A 12,287-nucleotide genomic window follows, 5' to 3' on the forward strand; every position below is an offset into this window, starting at 1 on the left:
CACCCATCTGTCCACACTGCAGGGTCCTGTGTGCAGGGAGCCCTGGGCCTGTGGGACAATGACGGGGAACATTGACCCTGTGCTGTCACACGGGGGGACACCCACAGAATGAGACCAAAATTCACCCGTGAAAACAGGGACAGGCATAATATCTACCAAAGCAAACAAACCACAAGCACCCAGGAGATGAGGGTGGAGTGGGGGGACCCAGGCCTGAGCCCAGACTGACCTGCCCCAAAAAGGCCTCGCTGTCCAGGGTCCTGGAGATGCGCTGCATTAGGACACGTGACAAGGCCTGGGGGATGTGAGTCCCTGTGACCACAGGTCCTGGTGGGACAGGGTTCCACTGAGGGACAAGGTCAGAGGAGCAGAGAGGTGACCTGGCCAGGGAGTGACCACATCAAAGCTCACGATGCATTGAGCACTGACCAGGCACAGGCCCCGGACACGCTAAGTCCTCATAGCCCCTCCCGTCCCCCCTGGAACAGGCTCAGCACTGCTAAAACACGGGACCTGCAAAGTTCTCAGCGCTTCCATTCATTTCCTCTCAAACTTTAGGATCTTCTCCTTTAATGAACCCATCAACGCTTCATGGCAAGCAATGAACACAGTCACACCAGCGTCTCATTTCAATTCGGGAGAAAGATCTTGTAGGTCAGAGCACCAGGGAGTAAGGAGAGTCATGGGGAGGGCCCCGCCCACCTTTGCTGGATTTCTCAAGCTGCGTCCCCTCCACCAGGCCTCCAGCTGTGAGACTGAGAGGAGAGCAGCTCCCAGGCAAGTGGCGACCTGGTGAGGAGGTGACTCTGTTTGTGAGAGGAGCTCCTTCCCCCTCCACATGGAGAGGCTCCTGCTCTGAGTCACCTGACTGCGTCTCTGGGACTCCCCGTCGCTCAGCGCGGGCCAAGTCTCCTGCGTGTCCATGGAGACAGCACAGGGCACGCAGCTCCCAGAACCCGCCCCCCCCCCCCCCCCCCCGGGACACAACTCCCGGGGTGCAGGGCCGACCCACGAAGCCTTCCCGGAGGAGGCGGCAGGAAGGACCAAATCCAGGACTCAGACCCACAGAGCTGCTGGGAGATACGCAGTCTCCTTTCCAGGCTCCCAGCACCCGACTGTTCTCCTGGGCCCGACCAGTCTCTCCATCCGCGGCTCTGACGTTACCCGCCATGGCAGCGATGAGCCTGAGTTAGGGTTGGGGTCTAGGTGAGAATTGAGGGCGGGGATGAGGGGATCGCAGGGGCTCCTGGGTCAAGGTAGCATGGACATTGGGTCCACACGTCTACACACTTCTGACAGCATCTCGCATGCTCTTCCTACTTGCCTTGTTTTATTTCCTTTGATTGTGTTGGTTCCATATTGTTTCCCCTCCAGATTTATCGGGGTGTCATGGACATGGAACATTGTGTAATGACTTGATATATGAATATATTGTGAATTGATGACCATGATATGAGTAGTTAACGTATCCATCCCATCACTTAGTCACCACTGGTGTGGCTGTGAGAACTTTTAAGATCTACTCTTAGCAATTTTTTTACTTCATTATTATTATTGACACTATTACAGATGTCCCCATTTTCCCTACCGTTACTCACCTCCTTCCAGGCTCCAGCCCCCTTCCCCTCTGGCCATCACCACACTGTTGGCTATGACCATGGGCTGTGATGTGTGCATATCCTTTGGCCAATCTCTTCACCTTCTTTCTCCAGTTCCCCCTCTTCCTTCCCCTCTGAGATCTGTCAGTCTGCTCCATGTATCCATACCTCTGTTTGTATTTTATCAGTTTATTTAGTTCATTTACATAAAGTGACATCATATGGGATTTTTGTTTCTCTGCCTGGCTTATTTCATTTAGCATAATACTCTCCAGGTCCATCCATGCTGATTCAAAGTGTGAGGGTTTCTCTTAGCAAATTTCAAGTCTTCAATTCGTATTGTTGAGTCTACTATAGTCCTCATTACTTAGGCTGTTTCCATGTCTTGGCCATCCTATCTAATAATAGACAAACATGGTAATTAACCATACCTCTGCTATGCTTCCCATTGGCTAATCAGGATGATATGCAAATTAACTGCCAACAAAGATGTCGGCCAGCAGCCACGCAGCTGAAGCGGACATGAGGCTTGCTTGCTCCAGTGATGGAGGAAGCTAAGGTTCCCTGCCTGCTGCGGCCCAGCTCTGAGCTCCGGATGTAACAATGTTGCAATTATAGAAGCTAAGCAAACCCCTGAAACCTGCTTTCAGCCGCCAGCGGGCTCAGAGCTTAGAGCGCCAATGATGGCAACAGAGTTTCAATTATAGCAGCTAAACAAACCCAGATACCTGCTTTCAGCCAGCAACGGGCTCAGAGCTGGAGCCGGCTCTCAGCTCCAGTGACAGCTATAGAAGATAAATAAATCCCAGAATAAAAAAATGAAAAGAAAAAAAAAAGAACCTGGGAGCTTCAGTCGCCTGCCATCCTGAAAAGGCCCCTCAGCCCCTCACCCAGACTGGCCAGGCACCCCAGTGGGGATGCTCACCCTGAAGCGTGTGTGACCAGCTGCAAACAGCCATCAGCCCTTCATCCAGGCTGGCCAGGCACCCAGGCGGGACCCCCACCCTGATCCGGATCACCCTTCAGGATAAACCAGCCTGCCCCCACCCATGCACCAGGCCTCTATCCTATATAGTAAAAGGGTAATATGCAAACTGACCCTAACAGCAGAAAGACTGGAAATGACTGGTCACTATGACGCACACTGACCACCAGGGGGCAGATGCTCAATGCAGGAGCTGCCCTCTGGTGGTTAGTGCGCTCTCACGGGGGGAGCTCTGCTCAGCCACAAGCCAGACTGATGGCTGCCAGTACAGCGGTGGTGGTGGGAGCCTCTCCTGCCTCCTCAGCAGTGCTAAGGATGTCTGACTGCAGCTTAGGTCTGCTGCCTGCTGGCAAGTGGGCATCCCCCGAGGGCTGCCGGGCTGCCAGAGTGATGTCTGATTGCCAGCTTAGGCCCAATCCCCCAGGGAGCAGGCCTAAGCCAGCAAGTGGTCACCCTGAGGGGTCCCATACTGCGAGAGGGAACAGGCTGGGCTGAGGGACCCCCTACCCACGAGTGCACAAATTTTTGTGCACCGGGCCTCTAGTCCTATATAATAAAAAGCTAATATGCAAATCAACCAAACAGCAGAACGTCTGGTCACTATGACAGGCACTGGCCACCAGGGGGCAGACACTCAATGCAGAGGCTGCCCTCTGGTGGTCAGTGTACTCCCACAGGGGGAGCACCGCTAAGTCAGAAGTCAGGCTCACAGCTGGCAAGCACAGCGGCGGTGGTAGTACCCTCTCCCACCTCCACAGCAGCGCTAAGGATGTCAGACTGCTGGCTTAGGCCCAGGGGGAGCGGGCCTAAGCCATTAGTCAGATATCCCCCAAGGGCTCCCAGACTGTGAAAGGACGCAGGGCTGAAGGACCTCCCCCAAGTGCACGAATTTCGTACACCAGGCCTCTACTTGTAAATAATGCTGCAATGAACATGAGGGTGTAGATAGCTCTTCAAGATATAATTTAATTTCTTTCAAGCATATACTCAAAAGTGGACTGGCTGGGTCATATGGTAGTTCTATTTTTAATGTTTCAAGGAACTTCCAAACTGTGTTCCATGGTGGTTACACCAATGTACTCCCATCAACAGTGCACAGGGGTTGCGTTTTCTCCACATCCTTGCCAGCACTTGTTGTTTGGGTATTTATTGATGATACCCATTCTGACAGGTGTGAGGTGATGTCTTGTTGTGGTTTTTACTTTATTTGCATTGTCTTCATGATCAGTGATGTTGAGCAATAGGGTTTTGGTTACCAGAGGGAAGGGGGTGGGGATTGTAAAGAGCAAAAGTGACTTTGGGTGGTGGGCACACAAGGCAACATACACATCATGGGTCATAGAAATGTACACTTGAAACCCACATGATCATATTAACCAACTAGAGGCCCAGTGCATGGGATTCATGCACTGGGGGTGGGAGGATAAAAGGGAGGAGCGGCCTTTGGAGATAAGACCGCTATGGGAGTGTTACTCATCCTGGTCAGCCCAGCAGCTGTGGACCCATCAGCGGAGTGGCGCTCCCACTGGGTAGCACACTGACCACCAGGGGGCAGCTCCTGGTCATTGTGCGTCATAGCGACTGGTCAACTGGTTGTTCTGGTCATTGCGCCGTTCAGTCACTGGATTTTTATTATATAGAATGTCACGCCAATAAATTTAACTTTTAAACAATGAATGAAAGAAATGAACCTTGATTCAAGTTTTATAGATTGTCAGTACTTACGTGCTCATTGGGACGTTTACATACAGAGAGGGCACAAGGAAATGAATGTGCCTCCCAACCCCCCTCCTCCCTTTAAAGAAATTGAAACAAATGCTATGATCATGGCGCTGGAGTAGGAGCTCCTCCATTCTCTAATCATGTAAACATGCATCGTTTTTATTTTTATTTTTCAATTACAGTTCAAGATTATATTGGTTTCTGGTGTATTTCAGAGTGGTTAGACATTTGTATAATTCAACTAGGGATCCCCCTGAAAAGTCTGGTCCCTACCTGGCAGGACCCATAGTTATTAACAATCTTATTGACTATTTCCCCTACGCATGTAATCATATTTTAATTAAAAAATGTTATCCTCCATACGTCGTAGTAATAAATTATTGATGGTATCATTTGTGGTGACCATGTAATGCTACATTGTGGGAAGTATTGATTATTGAGTTCCAGAGTGTCAGTGGCTAGTATTCTCTCTTCTCCAATGGAATTCTCACCTTGCGATCCAATGCTCAATGGAGACCACTCTGTGTACTGTCAGAATGAGAGTTTTCCCTCTAGAAAGCAGTCTCTTATTCCCTCAGAGTCCACATCAAAGACGCCCAAGAATGCCTGGAGAATGACGTATGGGGAAAAGTGTCCTTAAGGCCACAAAGGCAGACTAGAGCACGGAGGAGTCACAGAGTTCTCTCTCGGTATTTTCTCAGGCTCGACATAAAGGATCTGAACGCAGAAACCATGACGTTGTTCACGCCTGTAACAAACAAAACACCCACCAGCACGTCACAGACCAATCTTGGGCGAGGAAGGAAGGCAGGGAAGTCAGTTGTAATCTGGGGGACGTAAGTCTTTCTCAGTCCATCCTGCGACTGCCCGGCCTGCCTGGGCATTGACTCTCTCCAGGCTCCAGAAGAAATCAGCCACCGTTCTGAGGACCTGCCTCCACCCTGCCCTCCCTACACTGTGTTGGGCAGGAATTCAGATCGCGGCTGGGATGCAGGAAAACGAGTTAGGGTTTCTTGTCAATATTTGTTTGGGGACTTGATGGAGTCAACCACTTTCTCTATAAAACTCCTACACTGTCCACAAGAGTAAGAAACATTCTGTGAAGAAAATGTCCCTATGCATTGGGAAAAAGCTCCCTTCTCTCAAGGGGCCGTGAGGAGTCACTAATTGGGTTGGAGGCCCGTGGTCCGTTCACTTCTGTCCAGGTAGAGATGCCAACAGGGACCCCTCGGCGTCCCTTGAGAAGAAACTCTCAGGTTCCATTCCCATCTGTGTGTTTCTACACCGACTGCTTCATCCTGGTTTCCTTCCCTCCAATGGAACTGCTCCCCTTATCTTCTACGTCTCTGCTCAGGAATGCACAGTGTCCCATGGGGCAGAGTGACTTCCCCTAAAGTGCAAGATATGTGAGATCCGTGTGACCTCATTAAATCGCCTCCCTTTATTATTTCATTCACAAGGGGAAGTGGGACAGCTGGCATCTTGACTAACTTTCCCGGCTGTGACAGCCCATGTGGGCGCTGCATTAGGATGCACTGGGGGGGACAGTGGGATTGCCCAACCGGTGAAAGGGAGCCATCATGTAAGTTGGGCGGTTTGAGGAAGGTAAGGGCTGAAAATCCCTTTCTGGAGAACAAGGACATTCTCCCCAACATGGGAAGGGGTTCTTTTCTCTACACGTTTGCCAACAGGCGTCTCTTCATTCGGTTCATCTGTCCTGAGCCTTTCACTCTCTCCCTCGTCCCATCCCATGTGTGATCTCTTGTCATCCGGTTGGTGTCGCTCAGCCTCTGACTCCCCGATACCCCATCCTGCTCTCAGTCTAGGTGCAGGGAACGCGGCCAATGCATTTGTCAGTATATTTGAAACAACTTCCTTTCCCACCAGGAATATCAGAGAGAACGCGTCCACATTCTTGTGAACAATTGATTTTGTCTGATGCTGTCATTCTCAGTGCTGGGAGGTGTGCAGCTGTATCACATTATGGCTGAATTTCAGTTTCCCCTCTGACTAAAACTGCTGGGCAATTTTCCTAACTGTATGGGCCATGTAACCATCCTCAAAGGGCGATGGACTGGACATGGTTCATGAGTGAGTGGGACTCTGGCAATGTGCCAGCATCTTCAATTATTGGGACACTGTTGTTATTCATGGATCTGAGAAAGTGTCTGGTCTTTGCCCCTGGCTCCTGGCACTGAGCTCCTAATACCCTGGGAATCTCCTGAGTGACAAGTGTGTCTGGGATGCTGATGAGATGGCTCTTGGCTGAGAGGCCTGGAGGCTTCAGGGTGGGGGCTGGTCCCCAGAAAGACCAAGCTGATCAGAGGGTTGGAATGCCCAGGCCCAAGAAGGAGGCAAGAGCAGGAGGAGCCTGAAAATGCATCTCTCCACACCACAGTCCCGTGTGCAGGAACCCCTGGGCCTGCGGGACAATGACGACAAAAATGAGCCCTGATACTGTGAGACAGGGACACCCACAGAATGAAATCAAAACTCCTACATAAACACAGTAACAGGCATCATCTCCACAAAAGTAAAGAAACAGCAAACACCCAGAAGATGGGTTCTGAGTGCCGGACCCAGACCTGAGCCTAGGATGACGAGGGCCCTGGAGATGCGCTGCATTAGAAGTGACAAGACCGGGGGGATGCGAGTCCCTGTGACCACAGGTCCTGGTGGGACAGGTTCCACTGAGGGACAAGGTCAGAGGAGCAGAGATGTGACCCGGCCGAGGAGTGGCCACGTCAAAGCCCACAATGCCCTGAGCACCACCTGGGCACAGGCACCGACCTCACTCAGGTCTCACAGCCCCTCCAGTCCCCCCTGCAAAGACCACAACATACACGGGAATCTGCAGAATCCTTGGTGCTTCCATTTATTTCCTCTGAGAAAAATACTTATAAAGGATCTCCATTAATTACCCGCCACCAGTCACGGCAAGAATTAAAAAACCAGGTCAGCTGGCTGTGGTGGCTCAGTGGGTTGAGCGTCGCCCCATGGACCAAGAGGTCCTGGGTTCGATTCCCAGTCAGGGCACCTGCCTGGGTTGCAGGCTTGATCCCTGGAGGGGGCGTGCAGGAAGCAACCGTTCAATGAGTCTCTCTCATCATTGATGTTTCTATCTCTCTCTCCCTCTCCCTTCCTCTCTGAAATGAATAAAAATAGTAAAAAACAAAACAAAACACCAAAAAACCCCCCCAAAACAGGTCCATCCACAGTCTCATTTCAATACGAAGCAGAAAGTTGCAGCTCACAGCCCCCGGGAGTAAAGGCAGGGATCGGGAGGGCCCAGCCCCGCCTCTGCTGGCAGGAAAGCGTGGGGAGCAGGGCTGGCCAGCCCCCCAATCAGAGGTTCCTGAGTCAGGAAGTGGAAACGTGAACATCTTCCATCACTCGGTCCCCACAAGGCAGGTCCCTCACGCTGTGGAGGACAAGCATCATGAACAGACTCAGGTCAGTGGCTGTAACTGGTGACATTCTCAGAGACCACTTCATGCTCACAGTGACCCTCAGACTCCCCACCACCCAGTCCTCCCCCTGCCCATCCCTCCCCACGGCAGGGTCTCACCTCTAGAAGCCGAGAGAGACACATCAGAGCCCTGGGCACTGTCACTGCCTGGGGGACACACCAGGACGGGGTCAGAGCCCGAGGGCAGGAGACCAGGAGGAACTATGGGCGAAGGGGGGGGGGGGGGCATGGCTCCCGTCTGCACTGTCACAGGGTCTCATGGGTCATCCCCCATACTCAGTGGCAGCCTCAGCGTAGCTCCCTCCTTCCCCACCTGCGGGAAGAAAACATCCCGTGAGACACCAGGGAGGAGGCAGGGCCATGAGGTCCTAAAGGAAGCCCTAGTCCTGGGCCCCAGAGAAGTTTCCAGAACCCTGTAGACCCAGGGCAGGACCAGGAAACCTGAGGGAAATGCATGTGTGGGGACTGGACCCCCCGCCCTCCTGGAGGTCTGTGCTCAGCAAGGACCTGCCCTCTGACCTGGGGCTGCTGGGAACGGGGTCCCCACCACCAGCTCCCACGGGCCTCACTAAAGAGTAAGTGTGAGCACAGAGCCCCACACTGGCCATCACACCGTGGGGAGAATGCTTCCCATGAAGGAGGCGGGACACACGTCTACCTGGGCTTGAACCCCCAGTGGGACAAGACACTCAGACCCCAACCCAGCCCACCTGAGCGCTTCCTCCCCCACATCACAGCTGCAGCCACAGCGCCCAGCAGAACCAGGACCCCGACGATGCCCATGATGATGATGATGATGAAGAAGGTGTGAGAAGGTGGCTCTGGGAGGAGAAGGGAAGGGAGGGTCAGGGCCCTGGCCCCAGGCTTCAGCCCCGACCCCACTGAGGTTCCCCAGGGTCCCTGCTGCCCTGAGAAGAGGCTCTGTGCCCACGGCCCCTCCTCACCCCATCTCAGGGTCAGGGGCTCGGGCAGCCCCTCGTGCTCCACGTGACATGTGTATCTCTGCTCCTCTCCAGGGGGCACCCCCACGGCCGCCCACTTCTGGAAGGTGCCGTCCCCCGCAGGCCTGGTCTCCACCAGCTCCATGTCCTGGGTCTGGTCCTCCCCGTCACGCTGCCAGGTCAGGCTGATGTCCGCAGGGTAGAAGCCCAGCGCCCAGCACCTCAGGGTGACCTCACGCTCAGAGACGCGGTGGTGGGTCATGTGAGCCTTTGGAGGGTCTGAGGGGAGGGGAGAAAATGCAGGAGCTTTGCGTCTGCCATGGGACACTCCAGCAGCGCCCATGTGACCATCCTGAGCGTGGACAGCACACCTGGGTGGGGGAGGGAGCGTACAGCCCCCACACCATCCTGCACAGAGGCTCCTGCAAGGACCGCCTAGTCTTTAGAAAGTTCTGGAATCAAAGTGATGCAGCCCAGGGCAGGAGGCAGGTCTCTGAGGGGAGAAAAGGGATTTGTGGTCCCGACCTGAGTGGAGGCCAGGTGACTCAGAAAAGCTGGGGTCAGGCCTCAGACACAGTGGGTGTGGGCAGTGCACAAGGCCTGAGAGAGAAGGTCCCGGTGGGTCCCAGAGCCCCTGCAGGGCCCATGGGTACCGCTGCTGGGCTATTTCAGGGGGTGTCCCTGCACCCCAGGAGAGCCTGCACCCCTAACTGTGCCTGAGAGGAGGGGGTCCCTCTGGTACCTGACCTGGACATCCAGGGGACTCCCTCCCTGACCCAAGGAGGGGTGTCTGACATTGACACCCTGTCCTGTCTCCTTGTAGGACCCCCAGCCCCGGGGAGAGGGGGCGGCTCCAGGGCCCCTGTTACCTGCGCGCTGCAGGGTCTCCTTCCCTTTTTCCAGGTAAAGGCGTAGCCATTTCACACATGGGCCCTCCAGGTAGCTCCTCACACCCTCTGCCGCACCAGCCGCCTCCCACTTGCGCCGGGTGATCTGAGCCGCCATGTCGGCCGCGGTCCAGGAGGTCAGGTCCTCGTTCAGGGCGATGTAGTCGGCGCCATCATAGGCGTATTGCTCGTACCCGCGGAGGAGGCGCCCGTCGGGTCCCAGGTCGCAGCCAAACATCCACTGGTAGGTGTGAGACCCTGACCCCGCCCCGCGGTCAGCCCCGCCCCGCGGTCAGCCCCGCCCCGCCCGCCCCGCGGGGACTGAATCTAAAACTGAAAGTGAAACCCGATCAAAGTCCCTGCAGCTCCTCCGGGTGGGAGCCGGGCCGGTCCCGCCGCTTCGGGGTGACGCTCAGACCCGGATCCTCGGGGCGACCACGGGGTGTCGTGTGTGTGTGTGTGTGTGTGGGGGGAAGGTCGTGACCGGCCCGGCGCGCGGCTCACCGTCCTCGCTCTGGTTGTAGTAGCCGCGCAGGATCGTCAGTCCCTCTCGGAAAGTCTGTGCGGCTGCCTTGATCTTCTGCGTCTGCCGGTCCCAAAACCCCGGGTCCTCCCGCTCCACCCACGGCTGCTGCATCCACGGCGCCCGCGGCTCCGCCCTCGGACTCGCCGCGTCGCTGTCGAACCGCACGAACTGCGTGTCGTCCACGTAGCCGACCGCGAGGAAGCGGGGCTCCCCGCGGCCGGGCCGGGACACGCTGGTGCTGAAATACCTCAGGGAGTGGGGGCCTGGGGGACGGACGGAGGGCAGGGCCGGGGCTGGACACGCGCCTTCCCGGCCCCGCGCCCCCGCCGGGTCCCCTCGCTCCTCCCGCACAGCCGCCCCCTCCGACCCCGCACTCACCGGCCCAGCTGGGGGTCAGGACCAGCGCCCCCGAGAGGAGCAGGAGGATGATGGGGGGCCTCAGGTCCCGCATCCTTGGCGTCGGGGGACCATCTGAGTGTGGGCGCATCCGCGGTGGAGTTATAACGGGGAGCTGCGGGGACGCTGATTGGCTGCTCTAGAAACCGCTCAGCCAATGGGAGTGAGAAGTGTGGGCGCGTCACGAGTCTCCAGGAGGGAGGCGCCGACACAGGTTGGGAGAGGAGAGGTGAAACCCAGGCGCTGGGGAGTCCCCCACACGGAGTTGCACCCCCAGACTCTGTCCCCGGCGGAGACCTGAGCGCAGGCCTGTGCCCTGGGACTCGGTCCTGACCCTCCTCCTGCGCGGGGCGCCCGTCACACTGTCCCCCAGGCCTGGCCCAGGCGCTGTGCTGCTCAGGGACTTTCCAAGGTTTTGGTGTCACCATCTCTGCGCGGCCTCACACACAGGCAGGCGCCCAGATAACCTTGGGAGTCACACAGGGTGAAACAGTTATTAATCCATGTCACATGCTCACTGCCTGTGAGATGGTAACAGAAATCATGTTTTTATGAAAAACAGCAGTTTCCCAAGGGAACAGGGAGGTGAGAGGAGGGGACCTGCTCCCACGTTACATCCTTGCATGTCTCCCTGGGAGACGCTGCGTTTTCATATTTGATTCTGAGTTTTATCTGTTATTGTGGCTGCAGCAGATTAAGAAATAGACGGCCTCACAGAAATGGGCGGGAGCAGTGTTGTTACCCACCTTTTCATATAAGGGTGGATGGTCACCTGTCACAGTCACTAGGACCACACAAGCGGTAGTTTTCAAAAAGGGCTTTGCAAAGTGAAACCTGAAACCATATTGACTATATTCTCCTAGTTTTGATTTTTTTAAATATATTTTTTTAATTTCAGAGAGGGAGAGAGAGATAGAAACATGAATGATGAGAAAGAATCATTGATCAGCTGCCTCCTACATGCCCCACACTGGGGATGGAGTCCACAACCCGGGCATGTGCTCTGACAAAAAGTTGAACTGTGACCTCCTGGTTCATAGATTAATGTTCAACCGCTGAGCCAGGCTGGCTTGGGAATAGTAAATATTTCCTGCTCTGTTCTGTCACAGTCCTCAGGGCTGTCTTGCTGGGTGGCTCTTGTCCTCATGCAGGTTATGTATGTGATGCCTTGTGTCTCTAAGTCCTAGAGACCTTCCCGTGCTGATGCATTTAATCACGTCATCAAAGCTCCCAGGTGTTGCTGTTCCCACAGAGCCCCCTAGGAAAGCCTGGCCACACTGGGAAGTGGTCTAGATCACGTGGTGGGACACACCTGTTCCAACATTCTGGTTTTCTCTTGGGAGCTGACATTTTATCAAGACAACAGGACTGTCAGTTGGCACCTGCCAGGTGATATTTCCTGAAGGGAGAAGCTCACGTTCATGTTTGAGAAAGTGTGAGCCAATTCACCAAACCTCAGCAATGCTAGTGTCTGTGTCATTCATCCTGGCACATAAACATGGGCCAGACCTGGCGTGGCTCCGTGGCTGAGCATTGACCTGTGAACCAGGAGGCCAGGTGAGGGCACCTGCAGGGTTGCAGGCTAGATCCCCAGTGGGGGGCGTGCAGGAGGCAGCCCATCAACGATTCTCTCCCATCATGGATGTTTCTCTCCCCCTCCCTTCCTCCTGAAATCAATAGAAATATATATTTTAAAAAATTTTAAAAAGAGTTGGCCGGAAGCGGCTGTGGGAAGGAGGGTGAAGGGGGGAGGGGGAGCAGCG

At 54.9% G+C, this 12,287-nt stretch overlaps 1 protein-coding gene across 1 annotated transcript; it reads right to left on the minus strand.

Annotated features, from left to right (window-relative positions):
* Positions 1-7,157: 7,157 nt before the first annotated feature.
* LOC308531597 (saoe class I histocompatibility antigen, A alpha chain-like) lies at positions 7,158-10,583 on the minus strand. The gene is made up of 7 exons (XM_081108597.1): positions 10,507-10,583; positions 10,107-10,391; positions 9,585-9,860; positions 8,719-8,994; positions 8,485-8,595; positions 7,874-8,087; positions 7,158-7,726 (listed from the first exon to the last, which is right to left on the minus strand). Exons 1-6 carry the CDS (start codon positions 10,577-10,579, stop codon positions 8,038-8,040), a joined length of 1,071 nt encoding a protein of 356 aa, XP_080964723.1. The 5' UTR covers positions 10,580-10,583; the 3' UTR covers positions 7,158-7,726; positions 7,874-8,037.
* Between the last annotated feature and the right edge of the window lie 1,704 nt (positions 10,584-12,287).

This window comes from Myotis nattereri, assembly GCF_964212035.1.
Source record: "Myotis nattereri genome assembly, chromosome: 15".
NCBI classification, from domain to species: Eukaryota; Metazoa; Chordata; class Mammalia; order Chiroptera; family Vespertilionidae; genus Myotis; species Myotis nattereri.

What these genes read in the sequence shown, in the direction of transcription:
- LOC308531597 (XM_081108597.1), bottom strand. Translation starts at nt 10,579, where the DNA reads ATGCGGGACCTGAGGCCCCCCATCATCCTCCTGCTCCTCTCGGGGGCG. An exon ending in GGAGACCCTGCAGCGCGCAG is followed by an intron (nt 8,995 to 9,584) that starts GTAACAGGGGCC and finishes CCCTCCCCTCAG; the next exon opens with ACCCTCCAAAGGCTCACATG. An exon ending in GCCCCTGACCCTGAGATGGG is followed by an intron (nt 8,596 to 8,718) that starts GTGAGGAGGGGC and finishes TTCTCCTCCCAG; the next exon opens with AGCCACCTTCTCACACCTTC.